The following is a 12,320-nucleotide window of genomic DNA, read 5'->3' as shown; positions in this document are numbered from 1 at the left end:
ATTATAAGGACGGATGTTTAATATGCAGTCTCATAGGTGAGCAAATTTATCATAGTTGAGGGTCTATGCATTGAAAGAAAGTTAACCAAAACTTTTGCTACTTGAATGGAACTATACATTCTGGGTCTTTTTATCCGAGGAGCATATCATTTCCATTATATCTATATTTATATGCTTTTTCAGACTTAAATTGGGCTAGATTCTATGATGCATGAGTGTCCATTACTGGTTTTTCTTCAATTCTCGAAAGCTCATGCATAACTTTTGGAGCAAGAAACATCCTATAGTGGTCACTTATGGTTGTGAGGTAACGAACGGAAAAAAATTTAGAGCTAGTATTGAGTGCATTTCTCTCTAAAGAATTTTGATTGAAAGGGGTATTGGATACCAATGTACTACCACTGTCTACACTTACAGTCATAGTGCTTTGGTTGTTGCCATCAACCCATTGTTCCATGCTTAACAAAGCACATTGAGATGCATTATCACTATGCCAATGAGAGACTCTCCTTAGGAGAGATCGGCTTGGCTTATGTACGCACGCAGGACAACCGGGCTAATGTTTTTACAAAGACTCTATGTCATGAGAAGTTTAAAGTCTTTTGCAAAGCTTTGGGCTTAGTTCCCTTTGTGGACTAAGGCAATTCTGTATACATGAGTGCCAGTTCACGTTCATCGTATCCCTCCTCCCAGGGAGATTTGTTACCATATCATGGTAGTGATGTGTGTGAACACACTTATGACCACCAAGGCACTTTTTTCTCTTTTTCACAAGGATTTTTTTTCTACGGCTAGTATATGCACCCATCATTCTAGGCAAATCCTTATCTTTATATTGGCACACTCATTAATACTAATTCCAGTATTATGTGTTCTTGAGTTTCTCCTTCATTTTCTCCATAGTTTTTGCGTTCCTACATGCATCTTTCCAACAATTTTGAAGTTGTCTTTAATGCTTCCTTCCTAGGTGTCAATTTTGGGACAGTTGCATCGTTATTTGGGCATGCAATTGAAGCAATTTCATGGAATATTTTTCGATTTGTGGAGTGCGAGTCTACTAATGCTCCTATGGAGTTACGATTGAAGCTTAGCCATCTCAATGTTGGATACTACTTTGATGTCGCTCCCGACCAGTAGAATGGTAGTTGCCTCATTTATGGGTAAGTTAAGAAGCTAGACATTTAGTACGTAATCTCGCGCATCAATAGATGTATGCATAGTCTAGGTTCTAAGCATGAGTAGGCTATCGAGTTTATCTTTTTTGATACTTGAGTGACACTACACTCCTAGTTTGTTTACTTCAAGGGGATTGCATTGCCACTAGAGTGACGTAACTTTTTGAAACATTGGGTTGGTTTATATGTACTCTTGTGTCCATAAGTGGTTTTCCCTTCATGCTTGACAACTTATGCATATCATGGTTGAGCAAGAAGCACCCTACAGTGGCCAGTTTTGGTGGCAAGTTCACATACAAGAATCTTTCACAACTATGGTTCGGTGCATTTGGTCCATACATCCTATTGAGTGATTTTAGTGTTGTAGGTAGCGCACAATCTATCACCGTTATCTTCATTGATATAGTAAGAGCCGTTGTTATAAGGAACCCAATGCTTCATGTTGGCACCAAGCTTAGTTAGGTGCATTACCTTTATGTCAAGGAGAGAATCTTTGTTGGAGAGATCTAATTGCCTTATGCACATACACAAGACATTACAAATCCTTTCACAAATGTATTTCCTCATAAGAAGTTTGAATTGCAAATCTTTTGGCTTACTCCCTTTTGTATATTTCTTACATTTTGGAGGGTGTTACACTTTCCTATACATAAGTACCACCTTATGTTCACATCATCGCTCCAAGGGGGATCCGCTTACAAGTACACTTACGATCATGGGGACACCTTTTTACCCCACCAAGAGGTAAAAAATCTGATTGCATTAGTTTTTCATACTCTTAAGTGTTTTTTCTGATAGCTAATGTGTCAACCTATGATTGTGCATGCGCTTGCCTTCTTTTAATTATGGCTGCTAATGAGGTTCTCTATGGAAATCCTCACTGTCTTGTTTTCTTCTGTGATTTGTGTTGAGTTGTCCAGCATCGAATGGTGGTCACTGAGATTACTATCAGTCAAGTACATTGGATGGAGGGATGGGATGCTCAGTCCCCCTAATCTTGGACCTTGACTGTATGGGGAATGGTCCTTCTAAAGAACCATTCCCACATAATTTATGCGCCCACCACGGCTCCTAGCCTTGCCCCTTATTATGGACCTTGACGGTGTAGAGAATGGTCCTTCAAGTACCCTTCCTCGTAATATGTGCAACCACATGGTGACTGGCAAATGCCAAGAGCCATGGTGGGAGAACATATTACGTGGGAATGGTCTCTAAAGGACCACTCCTAGCATCAAGAGTCCACACCGTCCTTGACAACTGTTGAGGTATCGCAATTGTATGCTTGCACACTTTCTGGCTTGTTAATCAGTCTTCCTAGAGTGATCCCCCTGTCAAGTGGATCTCAATGGGTGAACAGGGTGGCAACAAGCTACAGTTTTGTATATAGGATGCAAAGTGGCAACTTCTCTGCAGCTACAATTACCTTTACCTACATCTTGAACGTCTCCTAAAGTACAAGACCACAGTAAGCTTATAAAGAACTTTTATGCTTCTCTAAATCACCACTCTTCGCATACATGTGGGCCAAAGCACTAGAAACCACTCTCTTTTTGCCAAGCTTCGTGTAAAGGATGTCATTGCAGAGAATGGTTCGGATGTATGTTATGCACCACAAGGGCAAGACCAAGATTTTTCAACGAATGCAAAAGTTAGCCACGCAAAATAGAATCTAGAGGAGTGCAAGATTGGGAAATATGCCCTATGAGGGCTGACCAGGGTAGCTCTAGACTGTTTCTAATGGATGCAAGAAAAGGTATCTTCTAGGATGTAACACTTTTTAGCTAATGTGATCAATGTATGCTTGTCTCTCAAGTCTAGTGGAGGGAAGGGGTGGTTTTTTTTTTTTTTGGGGGGGGGGGGGGGGGATATACTTCATAGAGATACTTCGGTGATCACTGCTTTAGCAGAACATCGGAGAGATCTAAATTATTTGATCAAACAAATGCTCTACAAATGGCTCAGGAGTGTACGCACCTTCTTTCCGAGTTTGGAATCTTCTCTTTGTAGCAAACAAGTATATCGCTTGTGAATTAATCCAATCACATGAGTATATGAAACACCACATTGATGAATCATAACTAGCCCATTTGAGCTCGACCTCTCTAAGAGCAGAGAATATCTTGGGATGGAAGCTATTCTAACCTTAAACAGTTTTATCAATTAAATTAGCAAAGAGATACCATTCACTCGGCGGGAGCATCCAAATATTAAGACAACAATGTACATTACAAGCATTCCATCAAACGGGACGGACGGACCCGATCGTTATAATCCAGTGTCACAGATGAAGTATCTCTATGCTCCCCCCACCTTAAAAGAGGAAGAGATGGATGGTACAAAAAACCAAGTGGAACTTCATAACACTACCCTATTGCAGAATCGCCGGCAGTGATAACAAACATGCTGCTGCAACAATCTCATTACATATCCACACACAGATTTGGATACCAAGAAGCATTACAAATTCACAATGTTATTCTAAACTCCGAAAGAGGGATTACTGCTCTTGAAAAGCTGTCAACATGTCAGCCATTCGCAAGTCTGATCATAGATACACGAAAGCACCGTCTCATAATCAATGGGCCCACTTCAATGGAAGAAATTTAGTTGCTGCAAATTTCTCACAGGCGATCATAACTCTGGAGTTTTAAGCTACTGAAATCCCAGAAACTGATTTTGTCTCCGTGCATGCTCAGGAATAAGCTTTTGGATCATTTCAAGTGTAGCACCTTTCAACTCTGCAGACACCAGCTCTTCTTTATCAATATAAAACAATAAGTTACTTACGGTATTGTATAGTCACAATCCGTATTTTCTCATTAATAATATAAAAAAAAAACCATACAAGTTTATAACATTTGGGGAAAAGAAAAAGATGCTATCAATCCAATGAGCAAGACTGTTGACCAAGCTAGCATTAAGAGAGAGAGATGCCCTCCTGGGCTGCTACCATGGCATCTGTTATGAATGATAAGTCTGAATGTGTTCACAACAGCTTGGAACCATCCTTGTAGATGGTATTACAATGTCTTCTTGTTGATTCTTGATTGTATCCTGACCATTGGTACTCAATTCACTACACGAAACGAATAACCCATGAAATGTAGAGATCTGTGGTGTCTCTACAACACACGAACCAATTTTGGGGCCTGTTATGTAATTGAACTGCTGCATGCAAAATTGGCCAAATTTCACAAAAATTAAAAAAATGCACCTATACATTTGCCTAGTCGTCCCCAGATGGAGACCCCCTTCGATGCAACACAATGTGTAAATCTCCTTTACAAAAAGCATCTCCTTTTGCGGAAAAGTTTGCTTTTCCGAAAGCTTTAGAGAAGACATCTTCTTTTGCGTGGTTGTTTCTAGCGCTCAACTCTTACAGGTTGATATTTGTTTTTGACCAAGAGATAGTATAGTGTGAGTATCCAGTCACCCATCCTGAAGAGTATCATACTACGGTATCTGTTCAGACTCCTGGATTATTTCCTTCGGGATGCTCCGAGTCACCTATCTGCTGGCGCATCAGAGATCTTCATTCGGAATGGCCAGACACCCCTTCTTTAAGTAACCCACGCATTATGACACCCGTTCCAAGGGGTGGCGGGCCTATCATAGTGCTCTAGTCATCCCTATGGGATACTGATTTTTTCTAAGATAGTTTTAGGGATATTCCTTCTACAATGCTTCAGTCATCCTTGTGATGACGCATCCAGAATTACTCCCTTGATTATGGATCCTATCATCCCTCTGTGATACGTACTATGAATATTTGTTCTAGGATGGTTTTAGAATATTTAGTCTACGATGTTCTAGTCATCCATTTGATGACGCGTCCAGATTGTTTCCCCAAATATGGACCCATTTATATAATCTGATAATTAAGAAAGTGTTATAATTCCTAAGTTATAGCCAGTTTAGCAACAAGCAGGTAGAGATCCATCAAGGAGAACATGTAGAAGAGATCTAATACAAAACCAAATAGTTACAGCTTTCTGCTCGTAGACTTCCCTTTGCTACCTAGCACGGTCCGTCCTCTGCTACTCCTGCCCCTATAAGCTGCTTTGCAGTAGCCAATAAGGGGACACTAGTTGCTACCTTCCAGCTTGGTAAAGGGTTTTTTTCCTCCTCTCATTGGAGCCTTACTTTGTTTGGTGTTGCCTCACCTTGATTACCTCTCAGTCAAGCTCTTTGCATGACGCTACTGCTGTAAGAGAACTATTCTGGGCTTTCCTTCAAAGTTGATTTGAAATTGTTTCTTCACACTTAGAGCTGTTTTGTGCTTTCGCTGTTGCTTTGGGGTTTGATTTCCATCAGTCGCTTGGAAGATCCTCTGTTGGTTTCTTGGCCACTTCTACCTTCTTTCCTAGGCAATCTTGGTCCTAGGCTCTAGTATCCTCGTTTAACAATTGTTGTATCCATTTTTTGTGACCATTATTTTGGGGCTTCATGCATTATTTGTAGTATGACCACCCCTGGCCTGTCATCTTGCAAGAACAAATAGTCCTATCATAGGATTAGCAAATACCTGTTTCTTTGAGAGAGAGAGAGAGAGAGAGAGAGAGAGTGTTTTTGAAAAATAAGCATGTAGCTATAAGATGATATAAATCACATAAAAACCAAAAAACTCAAGACGCTACCATCACACACTAATATTGATAGAACAGACTATCACTAGACTCTACTACAAGCAATTCTGGTTAAATAACATACCTGGGGGTTTAAAGTTGAAAAGCGGAGGAAGAGGACGTCCATTAGGCAATCGAGTGTTAGGATCCCGCAATTCATCAAAAAAGGGATGAATGCAAGCTTCCAGCTGTTTAACCACAAAAAAGATTTCTTTTTTCCATATCTTTGAGAAATTCATGAAAAAGACAGCAAAAGACTCACTGCTGTGAAACGAAGGTTAGGAGAATATTGCAGTAGCCGAGACACAAGATCCACTGCTTCCGGAGGCATCCTCTTGTGAAAAATCTGTCAAAGGAGCATAACCACCAGATTTACTTCTAATCCATAGGTATCTGCAAAGAATGAGCTTCTTCAAATAAAAAAGTTTTCAAGGTTTCAGTTGGATTTCTCATGTCAGAATGCTTTGGATTGCAGACAACTTCAAAATGCTGCTCAACAACAAAAGCCATACAGTCAGAAGACCTCTGTGGACCTCTGTGCAGCTTATTAGAGCAAGAGCTTACATCCTCCAGGTTGGTACTCTTACCTTTCCGTCACCCAAGGACGTAGATTGATTATGCCATTTTCCACTTAACAGGTCTTGAGTTCACGACGATCTTTGGGGTCTCTTTGTTAGAGTTCAGGCATCTCTCTTGGTTCATCCAGTCGGTCCCAGTCTCTCCCGGGGACAGGTGCTAGGGAGTGAGGGTGCCATGCCCGGCCAGTGTCAGGTAGGCTTCTCATGACGGGTTGTGTCTAACCATGTTTAACCGTTCTTGGCCTGAAACCATGGTCCATAGGCTCCTGCAAGCTGGGGGTATTTTTCCCAGCCTTGCCAGTATTTTTCCTCTCTGTCCCATGGGCACCCGATGCCTTCTTTCCCTATTTTCTTCATTTATGCAGGGTCGTGGCTGGTGGACAGCTGGCCGACCTGGAGGCTTGGAGGTATATATGAGAGGGCAGGGCGCCTGTAGAGGAGCACAGTGCAAAGGTCAGGGTGCTGGGTGCCCCTAGGGGGCAGCCCTAGGGTGGTCCTTGGGTGCAGATGTCTAGCGTTTCCTTGCTGGATGCCTAGCGTTTTTCCCATGCAGCCCTAGCGTTTTTCTCTCCCAGCAGTGGGGCAGCTCCACAGACATGCAGTGGGCAGCTGGCAGGCATTCCTTGTGTTTTCTCCTCAGGGCAGCCCGCAGGTGGACGATCTCATGCAGAGACAGAGCATCTCCGATGCAGACCTAGGAGAGTAGAGGATTCCTTTTCCCTCTAGAGAGCAGCCATACGACGGAAGCCTTCAGCCTTAATTCCTCTCTCTCCAGATCCACCTTGCTGCCAGGAGGAGATGCAGTTCGGTATAGCCCATGACGAGACGTGTCAGTGGTCTTATGTGCAGGAGCAATTGGCAGTGTCAGTAGCAGTCACAATTGTGTGCACCTCAGGCCTATCCATTGGGCATGTCAATTCTATGCTGGACTAAAGTGATTGGAAAAACTCGTCTTTTCTAAAGACTGTGCATGCAATGTAGATGAACAAAGAGACGGAGTGCCAAACCGTTCACCACACACACGCAAACAATCAGATCGAATCTTTCTCTTCTGATCTAAATCAATCAACTGTGGCAATTCACAACAGAAATGCCCATGCTTGGTGCTCATACTTTCTTGTGCTCTTTCTACAAATGTGTCCTGCCAAGAAAGAGACATGGAATGTGACTTCCTTGAATGCATACTTTTCAGCTTTTCATGAGAAATCCGCATACATTCGTGCTCATTCATGAGTGAAACGTGCTCACGTACAATATGTCATGCCTATGAAAAGGGATCACATAAAGACGCTGACTAAAATACAGGAAACGATCACGAATGAAACACTCGATCACTGCGTGCTGACTAATCATTCGAACACAGAGTACTTCCTGTGAGGGTTCTTTGGACCTAGGCTCGAGAGCCAAGATCGATTCGTCAAGATCTATCGAAACTTCTTGTGGGGGATCTGTGGGCGTCGACTCGAAAGTCAAGATCGGTCCTTTGTGATCAATCGAATCTGCAATGAGGTTAGCTTCACTAGAAAAAGTATCAACTAAACCATCATGCTTGTGAACAATCACATCATCTTCAAGCAAATCATCATGCTCGTGAGAAATCACCGTGATCATCATGCAAATCATCAGGCTTGTGAGAAATCGCATCTTGATCATGCAAATCATCATGCTTGTCATTGTCATCCAAGTCATCATGCTCATCATTATCATTCAAATCATCAAGCTTATCATCATGCAAATCTTGTGTATCATGCTTTGGAGAAGTAGAGACTGAGAGAGTCTCCTTTTCCTGATTTTGTGCGAAGTGCACCTGCACTTGAGAAAAGAGTTACAACATCTCTTGCATTCTTGCTCTGTTCTCGCGATTAAATCTTACTTGTCTTTCTTTGTTCTCGTGCTCGTGCTCACGCTCTATGGCTTCCATTCTTGCGTCGTATTCACGATCTTTGGCTGCTCTTCTTTATTCGTAGTCACGATCTATGGCTGCCATTCTTTCTTCGTGTTCTAACTTCCTGTCCATCAACAACTGCATCAACTCCTTCATAGGAGTTATTGCAATCCTTGGTGTAGATGGGGAACGGGGAGGGTCAGAAAAACCTCCTGGTGGGGAAAATTCTTCTTCGCCTCTCTCATGCTCATCACCTCCAAGCGAAGTATCCATTCCGCTTCGAGTGATGACCATCCACTGAAGTCGTGGGTTCTTGTGGTCTTGGGTTCTTAAGTTCACGAGGAACTTGGGTTCTTGGGGGTCTTGGGTTCTGGCGGTTCTTGAGGGTCTTGAGTTCTTGAGGTTCTGGAGGTTCTTGGGTTCTTCTTCGCTTGCAATCTGTGTTAGAGAAGGATCTTCCCTTCACCCGAGTTCTGCTCTTTTTCGCGGGCGCACCCCTTGGCGGCCTTGCGCTCACACCAAGGTTGCTTCTTCCCACCTCACGTCGATGACTCGATTGGCCGGCTGCTAAGTGCACGGTCCGCTCTCAATGAGTAAAAAGAGGCACAAGGGGAGGCTCGACAAGCCCTTCTTTCTTGGGTTTCCCGTCACTCTTCAAAAACACGAATAGGAATCGACACGCCCAAGAGGACTTGGGTTACATGCAACTGCAACAAGAAAAAAAAAAAATTGTGGTTCTTGTGGTTCTTTCCTTGAGTGATACAGAACACTGCCAAAGCTCTGATACCAATGTAAGGTGCAGCGCAATGGATGTTGAACTTTGCTCAAGATGAGTGCTCCGAACTGTGCTCAAGGTTCCTTTTACTTATGGAAGGGAGAGCCTTCCATTGTTTAATGAGAGAGTGCAATGGATACAAACAAAGTGAATGGACACTGTGAATGAAGGTGCATGAGACTGAGAGATAGAGAGAGAAGAGAATACGACACCAGAGACGTTGTAAAACCCTCCTTTAAGGGCCCCACTCTCAATGGCGAGAGTGGTCTACTATTGATTGCACAATCTGGTACAATGGCTGATGCAATGAGTCTAAATGCTTGCTATGTCGCTGTCAATGGTGTGGACGACGAGGACGAGGCTAATACTGAAAAACGAGGCTAATACTGAAAACTGAGTGCTTTGGGGTGCTCCTTGTCGGGCTGTCCTTTATCCGCTAAGTCCGATGGTCCTTCGGCTGAATATGCTATTACAAAACGCTGGTTCCTGCTGCTACATACGCTGATGTGCTGGATCAAAAACGCTGCCTAGCTGAGTTAAAAACGCTGATCTGCTGGCTGGTTTTGTCGCTGTTTTGCTGTCCCCTTGCTGGCAGAAACACCACACTGAAAAAGCTGGAAAGGCTTGCTGATGCAGAGTTTGCAAAACACTGTCTAAAGGCTGAAATCTCCTGCTGAAATCGCTGGTATGGCTGTGCAAAAACGCTAGACAGCAGGTGTTAAAAACACTGCTGAGGCTGTTTGAAAACACTGCGTTTGCTGGTCCTTTGCTTGCCGAAGTCCCCTGCTGAAAACGCTGGCCTGAGGTGGTCGAAAACGCTAGCATGCATGAGAATCTGTGGCTGAAATTGCCAAGGCTTCTTGAGGTTGGTCTTGCTTGAGAAGGTGCCTGTTGAGCAATGCTCCTGTTGCCTCTTCTGCCAGAAAGTGCTAGCGCTAGGTTTCTACTTATACAAAGTTAGCAAAATTACCCTACCTACTTTCCAACAAAGTCACTTAAAAATAATAAGTGAAAAATGTCAAAAATAGGAAAAAAAGGTCTATTCACTGTAAAAATGCTACTGATGGGTTCTGACTGTAATCTGATGATCATGTTGTGTGCAATCAGAGGATATGCATCTAATCTAAGTGTCTGGACGTGCACGGTCTGCGAACACACTCACAAAAGTGTCAGATCACTTCCTATTCTAGACTGACTTGACTGACCTGAACCCTGGTCATGCTGTAGCTTGTCCACGGACACATAGGGTTGGATGTGTCACATGACATCCCCTCCTTTTCAAAGTGAGGTATTGGTACCGATCTGTATGGCGTCTAGGGAGATCGCCAATAACATCCGGAATCCTGGAAAGGACTCTTCGCCGGCCCACTCTGATGTGTTGGTCGTGCAATACTTGAACTTCATAAAGGTCTGCAATGCTTGCTTCTCTGGGCTGCGCCGAAAGCGACACAAAGTCTTCTGTGGCTCCTTCAATGCTTCAACTTCGTCTAGAGTCATGCTTCTTCCTTCTTCAAGAATCTCCATGGCTGAAAATTCTTGAAACCACTTCCAACACAAAAACATGAACATACCTATTCCATGTAAAGTAACTAGAAAAACTCTTGTCTTTTCTAAAGACTGTGCATGCAATGTAGATGAACAAAGAGATGGAGTGCCAAACCGTTCACCACACACACGCAAACAATCAAATCGAATCTTTCTCTTCTTACAGAACACTACCAAAGCTCTGATACCAATGTAAGGTGCAGCGGAATGAATGTTGAACTTTGCTCAAGATGAGTGCTCCGAACTGTGCTCAAGGTTCCTTTTACTTATGGAAGGGAGAGCCTTCCGTTCTTTAATGAGAGTGCACAATGGATACAAACAAAGTAAATGGACACTATGAATGAAGGTGCATGAGTCTGAGAGATAGAGAGAGAAGAGAATATGACACCAGAGACGTTGTAAAACCCTCCTCCAAGGGCCCCACTCTTGATGGTGAGAGTGGTCTACTATTGATTGCACAATCTGGTACAATGGCTGATGCAATGAGTCTAAATGCTTGCTATGTTGTTGTTGACGGTGTGGACGACGAGGACGAGGCTAATACTGAAAACTGAGTGCTTTGGGATGCTTCTTGTCGGGCTGTCCTTTATCCGCTAAGTCCGATGGTCCTTCGGCTGAATATGCTATTACAAAACGCTGGTTCCTGCTGCTACATACGCTGATGTGCTCGATCAAAAACGCTGACTGACTGAGTTAAAAACGCTGATCTGCTGGCTGGTTTTGTCCCTGTTTTGCTGTCCCCTAGCTGGCAAAAACACCACGCTGAAAACGCTCAAATGGCTTGTTGATGCAGAGTTTGCAAAACACAGCCTAAAGGCTGAAAACTCCTGCTGAAAATCGCTGGTATGGCTGTGCAAAAACGCTAGACTAGGTTTCTGTGCAAGAAAGTGCTAGCACTAGGTTTCTACTTATACAAACTTAGCAAAATTGCCCTACCTACTTTCCAACAAAAGTCACTTAAAAATAATAAGTGAAAAATGTCAAAAATAGGGAAAATAGGTCTATGTACTGTAAAAATGCTACTGATGGGTTCTGACTGTAATCTGATGATCATGTTGTGTGCAATCAGAGGATATGCATCTAATCTAAGTGTCTTGACGTGCACGGTCTGGGAACAGACTCACAAAAGTGCTAGATCACTTCCTATTCTAGACTGACTTGACTGAACTAAACACTGCTCATGTTGTAGCTTGTCCACGGACACATAGGGTTGGATGTGTCACGTGATAGCCAGGGCCTGCCACAAAGGTGACAAATTATAACAAGAAAATCACTAATGTGTTACCATGTTCCTTGAATTCTATATTACTCTTTGAAGGAACGGAGAATTCATGATGCCATAAACATCAGGTACAAGTCCAATGGTTCTTTTTGTTTCTTCGCAGACGGTGTTCAATGAACTATGACCTGTCTGGAAACATCAAAACTATTGGCATTCTTGTTACAGAGTTCCTCTTTGCTTTGGAGTGATCCGAGGACACAATCGTGTAACAGACTTGGACACTCCAAGTCAAGAATCTACCGCGACAGCACCACATAACCACTTCAAAACAGTTCACAATTTATTCGACACTGGCCCAACGGAGTTCCGTGCCTAAAGTTATTGGCCCCAAAGACTGGCGCCCCTTTTGGTATTTCTTTTTGTATTAATCTGAGTTCAAAGTACAAGAGTGCAGGCAGGCGCTCACACTCAGACTCTGCGTCCAGATGCTCTAAGTTGTGAGAGGCCTGCTCACA

General features: G+C 43.1%; 1 protein-coding gene across 1 annotated transcript in view; it reads right to left on the bottom strand.

Annotated features, from left to right (window-relative positions):
• Positions 1–3,352: 3,352 nt before the first annotated feature.
• LOC147449321 (shaggy-related protein kinase epsilon-like) overlaps positions 3,353–12,320 on the bottom strand; it is a 38,495-nt gene continuing 29,527 nt past the window's right edge. Inside the window, exons 10-12 of the mRNA XM_086521798.1 lie at positions 6,063–6,146; positions 5,886–5,988; positions 3,353–3,913 (exon numbers count right to left, since the gene is read on the bottom strand). Coding sequence (XP_086377924.1) covers positions 3,828–3,913; positions 5,886–5,988; positions 6,063–6,146 — 273 coding nt within the window. The 3' untranslated portion in view covers positions 3,353–3,827. The remainder of the gene's footprint in view (positions 3,914–5,885; positions 5,989–6,062; positions 6,147–12,320) is intronic.

The sequence above is a fragment of the Adiantum capillus-veneris genome, chromosome 10 (genome assembly GCF_014529385.1).
Source record: "Adiantum capillus-veneris isolate H3 chromosome 10, ASM1452938v2, whole genome shotgun sequence".
Lineage (NCBI taxonomy): Eukaryota > Viridiplantae > Streptophyta > Polypodiopsida > Polypodiales > Pteridaceae > Adiantum > Adiantum capillus-veneris.
The sequence above is the reverse complement of the archived record's forward strand: the minus strand, read 5'-3'. Positions and strand labels throughout refer to the sequence as shown.